The sequence below is a fragment of the Olea europaea genome, chromosome 3, assembly GCF_002742605.1.
Source record: "Olea europaea var. sylvestris chromosome 3, O_europaea_v1, whole genome shotgun sequence".
NCBI lineage: Eukaryota > Viridiplantae > Streptophyta > Magnoliopsida > Lamiales > Oleaceae > Olea > Olea europaea.
In genome coordinates this window covers 22,533,219-22,541,263 of record NC_036239.1, presented here as the reverse complement: position 1 = coordinate 22,541,263, position 8,045 = coordinate 22,533,219, and the positions used below count along the sequence as shown (strand labels likewise).

At 33.3% G+C, this 8,045-nt stretch overlaps 1 protein-coding gene across 2 annotated transcripts; it reads right to left on the bottom strand.

Moving 5' to 3' along the window:
* Positions 1–371: 371 nt before the first annotated feature.
* On the bottom strand, positions 372–1,880 carry LOC111391909 (protein DMR6-LIKE OXYGENASE 2-like). Of its 2 annotated transcripts, none has more exons than XM_023017192.1 (3): positions 1,632–1,880; positions 1,311–1,558; positions 372–1,185 (listed from the first exon to the last, which is right to left on the bottom strand). In XM_023017192.1, exons 1-3 carry the CDS (start codon positions 1,848–1,850, stop codon positions 609–611), a joined length of 1,044 nt encoding a protein of 347 aa, XP_022872960.1. In that variant the 5' UTR covers positions 1,851–1,880; the 3' UTR covers positions 372–608. The 2 variants fall into 2 exon arrangements, with proteins under 2 accessions (XP_022872960.1, XP_022872964.1); XM_023017196.1 differs by having other exon boundaries at positions 1,311–1,510.
* Positions 1,881–8,045: the final 6,165 nt, after the last annotated feature.

Below are 8,045 nucleotides of genomic sequence, written 5' to 3'. Positions count from 1 at the left end.
TTTCTTCTTTTTCTTTTTTTTTTCTTTTTTTTCTTTTTTGCCGGGATATGCCTAGAGTACTTAGCATTGGGTCCTTAGATGTTATCTTTTGTACATCTTTTATTTTGTTTTGATTCATTTTGAATCATTAGCATTGGATCTTTAGATATTATCTTTTCTTTTGTACACATCAATTGAAAATTGTTTGTCTAAGTATACTCGGTGTACTTGTATATGAGTTTTGATTAATAAAATTTTATATTTACTGATAAAAATAAAATTAAAATTAAATGATATGCTCGAACTTGTCCTTAGCGAGGAGTTTTGACTGTACACCGACCGCAAGATGAATGAATGTTTTGGAGCAATATAGGACCTCCGTTGTCCATGCTTTGTTCTCTCCCTTGGTCCAAAAGAATTCAAAGGCGCAAGTCAACTGATGTTATAGCAGTTCGCTGCTGTCCATTTGGACAACTTGTTTACAGCATTTTGGACTGAAATTTATTTCATTTGAATTGCAAAATAGGATTCTATCGTATTGAACCAAAATTCGAAAAAAGGAAGTCAAGGCTTGGTTCAATCCTCACTTCACGTTAAAGGTGAAATCCAAAAACTAATAATAATAAAATTTAAATATATGGGGTCGCTCGGAACAAGTCCAAACAGGTTTCTTTTGCAAGCCCTCTATTCCAAAATTTCTGGTAGTATTCGGTATAAGTAAAGCTCTTGTATTGACATGGATGCTCTTCATCGATCAATTTCGGGGCTGGCGCAATTATGGCTTCAGGGGACGGGCAATAGAACGTTGGAATAGAAATTCTCTCTTTGTAACTATTCACAACTGCCCTGTGAAGCACGCTTTTGTAACGATCATTGCTTAGTACTTGTATTTGATCCCCAATGTTAATGATGAACGTGTGCGGAATGGGATTTACGGCAAGCCATTTGCCATTGTTGAGAACTTGCAATCCAGGGACGTCGTCTTGTAGTAGGATTGTGATTACATTCGGGTCGGCATGGCCTGGTAGACCGTAAGTTAACTCCGGTTGAGGACATGGGGGATAGTAATTCAATGCCATGTGCTGCCCATGCTTGCCTAAAGCGCGATCTATATAATCTCGTTCCAATCCCAAGCTCTCGGATATGGCTTCGAGTAATCTCAGGGCTACTTTTCTAATACGTCTACTATATTCCGCCACATCCTCCCTGCATTGTATCAATTGATCTAAAAGTTTAGTGTCATTCAAACTAATTCACATGCAATAAGTAGACTGCACTACACCTCATTCACCCACAAGACGAATCGAACTGACTCGTCCATGAATAAATACCTGAAAGATGTTGGAGAGGAAGGCCATTCGTGCAAATAGTCCTCGAGAGGATAACAGTGGAGTCTCAAGAAGTCCCTCCAGTTCGATACCTTTTCGGTCTTAACATTGAAACTGGTTGACAGTCTGGTCGTCTTCGAAGGATCGTCAGAATAACTTTTCAATCTTTCACTTTGAGGCATACTGAAGAACTCCCTCGAAACCTGCATCATATTGTTGATCACTTCATCTGGTATTCCATGGTTTTTCACCTGAAATTCACACAATAAAGTATACACGCTGATCTTACAATTAATTTATTCTACTACTACTAGCAGTACGTACCTGGAAGAAACCGTAGTCTTTGCAAGCTCGGCCTATTTGTTGAACAACGTCATTGGAACCTGTAACATCATGGAGATCAATGAGAGGAATAGAGGCATCAATTGAGTCGACCTTATCAAGATTTGGACGGTCGGAGATTGGTCTGATGTAGTTAGAAGGGACGCGATTGATATTGGAAGCCAGGTCGAGCAATAGTACTTTGTGTGGAGCCACAGCCATAGCCGTTAAACTTAGGGAGAGATTGATTAGATAAAGATCAGAGAGTGTTGGTTTTGAATGAACAATGCATGTGATTTATTTATAAGTACAATGATACCATTCTTTTCCGCTTTTTCTTTTATTTTTTATTTTTTATTTTTTATTTTTTTTAATGGAAATTTAGTACGTCTGTAAGTATTTATTCGTTAGTTTACTTATTGGTTAGTTTAGACTGTGATGTCATGTAATTCATAGTTATCTTTCTCCAGTTAAGCACAGCTCAACTTTGTAGGCACAGCCCTTATTTGAGCCTCTTTCTTTAGAAAAAATGTATTTTTCAATAGTATTTTGATATTATTTTAACTACACATTTTTCAATAAAATAATATTACACGCAAATTCAAAACATTTTCTTTGTTTTTAACCACACATTTCTCATTAATACACTATTCAAAAATTCATTTTTCCCCTCAAAATGGGGCTCAAACAAGGGCATAGTCGTGTTGACACAGTACAAAGTGAAACATCTGACTTGACTTGATAATGGAAAATTCAACAATTATTGACAATGTATTTGCAAATGAACGTGAATTACAAACAAACTCAGTATTGTTGACTTTGATGAGTGGATTTTTTTGCTCTTTTTTGTTTTTTAATCAATCGACCACACTAAGTTAGTGTGATATGTTTCATTAATAACGAAAGAAAAATAGTCTAAGGATAGAGGTTAAGGCTGGTCTCAAAAAAGAAATGTCATCAGATATCTAGCAAATTCTTCATAAGTTCGAAATCGTTACTTAAGGGTGGTCTCTGTAATGTATCAGCTCGAGTTGGTCCGTAAATTAGTCCCTACTTTAGTCGTGCAATCCTTCAAATGCATGTAGTCCATTTCCCTCTTGCTCTTAGTCTTACTTAGTTAATTGATAAAGATCTATTTAATTCTTGTTTAAGCCTCGTTCTTTAATGTTTAATTTCAATTAAACATTATTCTAATAAATTAATTTTGGACAAATTTTTTACTTTTACTCATGTACTCCTGTTTTAAAAAAATAATAAATAATAAAAACAAGTCATTTTTTACCATATCTATTCTAGAAAAACTCAAACAAGGCTTTTCTCTTTTTCTGTGGGTACACTTTCTTTTTGATGATTGTTGACGGAGAACTATAAATTTGGTAGCAGTCGGTCACCGAATTTGCATTGAATAATATATGACGCAAGTATATGACGCAAGTATAACAAACATGATTTTGCCAGTATGATGATCATAAAAAATGACATCACCATGCTGATGTCATCTGTATACGTCCGATCCAATCTTGTCATATAGTTAGCCTTAGATTGCCATTTTTTTCTCAAAAAAAATATTTTAAATAGTAATTTTTAAGAGTGTGTATAGCTAAAAGTAAAGGAAAAATTTTAAATTTATGTGTATAATATTTTATTGTATAAACATATAGTGAAAAATTAGTGTGTAGAATTTTTTTTTTTTAAATAATGATTGTAAAATAAGAACTTAATTAGGTGGCTAAACTTGAAAATGGTATTAGATCCAAAATTGCCTTCTAAAAGGTCTTATAAAATCAAGTATCTACGATTACATAAGATCGAGCCCATATTTTTAATCTATTTTGTTATCTTTTAATTCATTCCTTCGATTTTATGGGCAATATAGCTAGTCAATCCAAAATTATTTTAATTACTATTTATTTAATGTATCTCAATTATAACCATCCAACCACCTCTATTTGTTATTGAACGTCTTTATTTTGTAGTAATTTTATTTAATATTGGATTTATTCATTTTATAGTCATTTTATCTGGTCCAATTATGTGTCCACAAGTCTATGTGAACATACTTATTAGTTATCACCGATAATATGCCGATTAATTTGCTTTGACTTGCCTATCTATCACCATTATATTCTTACTGTAAATATATTTTGTCCTATATGTAGAAGTACTTGTATTTAAAAATAATAATAATAAATAAATAAATAGTAAGCATTTTTCTCTAACAAATTTGAGTCGGTACCATTTTAAGGAAAATACTATTTATACGCTCTGATCAGTGGTAGACCCACATGGGGTCATACAAATAATAATAATAATAAATAAATAAATAGTAAGCATTTTTCTCTAACAAATTTGAGTCGGTACCATTTTAAGGAAAATAATATTTATACACTCTGATCAGGGGTAGACCCACATGGGGTCAAATGACCCCACAAATTTTTGCCATTTTTTTTAAAAATCCATTTACAATCTCTTTTGATGTACGCGTTACGGGATGTCAAATGAAATCAAAATATTGCATTCTTAATACCATTTCAAAATGCTCATGGCCTGATTTTTAAGTCATTAATGATGTGCGAAGTGGTCAACTATAGCAAAAGTTACGACGAGTCAAAGTAGACCATTTGAAACTAGTATTTTGATAATTTTGATAATATCGTAACTTTAAAAATTTGTCTGCAATCATGTGCTATCCAAATCCACAAATCGTCTATGACATGTAGAAGCTCGTTTCGAAAACTACATCGTTGTCATATCCAATGGTCCAAACAGATATCGAAAAATAATTAAATATGCATCAAATATACGTATCAAAAAAGACGTCTAACTCGTCTTTTTTAAAAATTTCATTAGCGTTTATTATTTTACACGATAAATTTTACAATATAATTTATATCGTTTCATTCGGAAGTCTTACATGAAATATGACGTAAAAAAATTTTGGGTCGTTATGGATTAAATGTAATTTGAATTATTTTCGAATTATATCTGCTTTAAATTTGAACTTCACTTACTTTCTAGATTAAACTTGAATTTTATTTTAATTCATTTACTTTCTATATTCAATTTAATTTACTCATTGTTAGCTCAGCATTTATCAACGAAATGGTAAACAAAACTATACAACTAACAATTTATTTAACAATATTGATAATGACATAATTATACGACGTTTTCAAATTATTAAAATACGTATTAACTTATTTTTATTAATATTATATTGTTTATTAAAAAATCATATTTAAAATTTTGACCCCACAACACTAAAAGATTGGGACCGCCCCTAACTCTGATTTATACCCTTGTGTACATTGCCCTCTCAATAGGGGTCCACGTCCAATAAAAAAAGCGTGGACTCATTACGCATAGCAAAACCCCCAATTTTAAATCTATGCATTACATCTTTTTTAATTCTTCATTTTTAGAGTAATTATAATTATATGTCTAATTGATTCACTATTAAAGATAGAGAAATTTTTCTCATAAGTAAAGGTGACATCATGTAAATATTACATCTATTTAATTGGAGAATAAGTTCACGACAGGTCTTAAAAAATTGAATGATCTACAAATTAATTGATATACTATGTTACTATTGTTCAGCATAAGATAAGTATAAGTACTTAAGAGATAATTTTTCAATAAAAACAATATGGTCCTCTTTTGTCGCAATGGGTGTTAATGGGAAATAAGTTTTTGAAAAGAGAGAGAAAATAAAAAACATAATGGTATGTCTTTTCTAATGAGACTCTAGATCACCACCACGTGGCAGCCAGTTGGCAAGTCGACCAACCCTACACTCCACATCATCCTCCTGCCTAGTTAAGGTGAGGCCACATATAAGGTAGCCGAAGTAATGCATCATTCCAATCGAGGTATTATGTAGAGGCCAATCTCCACGACCTAGGCGAGATGCCCGTATGCTGTAGGGAAGAAGTTTGAGACAACAAACCACCTCATTAACAAAAGGCATCTCACGCGTCACCACTTTCTAGAGATCTTCTGCACAAGATCCTCCCACGATTGATTGATGTGACGTCTCTAGAACAAGCACCTAAAGATCAAATCATCAATTTATGAATAGAGATCAGAACTAGACATTACGATGCTGCTTTTCAAAAAAATTAAATTCCACCAACATATGATGGATGGATTGACGTCTCAACCATCACGATGAGACCACGTGTCTTTCTATCTAAAGATCAGTATTTCACTTTTTTTACTGTAAAAGCTCATCGCTACTGCTATTAGAAGGTAATGCAATTTGTTAAACTGAAGCTATAATCCCACTCTCTAATATTTACATATATATACACTAACCATGATGCTCGAACACCTATGTAGCTCACATCTCAAGCATGTTTCATACCCAATATACTCATTTGAGCCTCATTTTTATGAAAAGTGAGTTTTCTAATAGTGATTTTTAAAAATGTTGAGTATTGGTTGCCAAACCACCTCTAACTAGCAATTATGTTTATTGTTTAAGGTTTAATTTGATAGACTTCAACCGACGATTGAATTAGGAAATCCACACCACAAGATCAGACCCTAACAGCTCGACCCAAAAATTAAGCAGGCCATTCAAAGTAATATTTCAATGAATGGCTGTTCATGAGCCCACTATTATGTGATGGCCCATTTGATAGCTTAACCCATTTTATTTGTGTCCTAGTCGTTTGTGTTTCTCACCTTATCACTACTATATAAAGAGCCAGTTTTGAGGGCACTGTTTCTAAGAAACCGTGCCCTCTAATTTCATTTTCCATTTGTTTACATCTTTTTTCTCTTCATTGAAGATTAAAACGACACAGTTTCCCCATAATTGATGCCAAAACGATGCCATTTTATGTGTACTATTTTAAATCAGAGAGATGTCATGGGGTTTCAATTTTCACATTCATTTCCTTTTCTCTTTCTTTGGAGTCGTGCCATAGTCTACTGTTTACATTTAGTGTTTGCATGTGAATCATTTACTTCTCATCTAAATACCACTACTCAGTCATTTCATTTCCCATCTTCATCATTCATTTTGGGCTTGGCAAGAAACCTTTTCTCTTCCTCTTTCGTTTAGCATTTTTTCCCCTTTTTCATTTTTCACGCGATCATATGTCTTCCATTTAGGTTTTCCCTTTTCACTCTTCTTCTTCTTGCACACAATTCTTAAATATGTCTTTTGATGTCAAGAATTTCTATAATTCTCTTCTGATGCAAAATCCATTTTTCATTCTGTAAGCGTAAATCGATTTTTGTTTTCTTGTTCAAATGTCTTCATCGAACTGCTAGTGTATTTTGAACGACGATCGACATGATCTAGGTTTTGTTGTGGTTAGAGCTTAACTTCAACCAAAACTTAGCTAAATTACTCTCTAAAACTTGCACCAGCTGAAACCGGCTGATTGATAATCAATTCAAAGAAGAAAAATAGAAATTGGGGTGGGGAAAATGATGGTAAAAAGAGAAGATAACATAGAATTCAAATTGAAATAATAAGAAGAACAGAGAATCAAAAAGAAAGGGAGGGAATTAGATTTTGTACCAAAGCTTTCAATATTCATTGTTGCCTTCCAAATGTAGAGATACAACTATATATAGACCTAAACAACAATACTAAAAGTAAAGGGCTTCGGCTAATCCACTAATAACACAAGTCTAATTAGATAAAATAAAAGTATATGGTCCAATCAATGACATCTCTTCCCCTTAAATTAACTTTGTCCTCAAGGTTCAAAATCGGGATGTCTTCTTTGTATGTTGTTAGCAGTGCCTTATTCTCTTCACCACCCTTGGACTAAGCAAGTAGTGCAAGGTTGCATATGTCTGGTTGACATTAACTGTATCGCTCTTTTCATCCTTAAGACAAACTATTGGTCTAGTTGCAATTGGATTGCCAAAAATAGTTACTTCATCAGCAACCTCAATTTTGGAATCATTTAATTCCACAGCACCCTTCTCTTTGCAATCATAACATCAGAGTTAATTATTTTTATATTGCTTTCCGCCATTTGAAATTCCATTGGCTCAACCTACTCTACTTCCTCATTTTCAAACTTCTCTCTCTCTCTCTCTCTCTCACACATGACATTAACTGTATCGCTCTTTTCATCCTTAAGACAAACTATTGGTCTAGTTGCAATTGGATTGCCAAAAATAGTTACTTCATTAGCAACCTCAATTTTGGAATCATTTAATTCCACAGCACCCTTCTCTTTGCAATCATAACATCAGAGTTAATTATTTTTATATTGCTTTCCGCCATTTGAAATTCCATTGGCTCAACCTGCTCTACTTCCTCATTTTCAAACTTCTCTCTCTCTCTCTCTCTCTCTCACACACTCCTACTCTAGCTCAATCTCTGTCTCTATCACGGTTTTAACATCTAATATCTCTGATGCCTCCTTCACAGCCACTTTTTCGACT

Bases quoted from the DNA above. Each gene is read 5' to 3' on its own strand.
- LOC111391909 (XM_023017192.1), bottom strand. From the start codon at position 1,850: ATGGCTGTGGCTCCACACAAAGTACTATTGCTCGACCTGGCTTCCAAT. The intron at 1,559-1,631 runs GTACGTACTGCT...TGTGAATTTCAG, and splicing joins AAGACTACGGTTTCTTCCAG to GTGAAAAACCATGGAATACC. The intron at 1,186-1,310 runs GTATTTATTCAT...GATACAATGCAG, and splicing joins TCCTCTCCAACATCTTTCAG to GGAGGATGTGGCGGAATATA.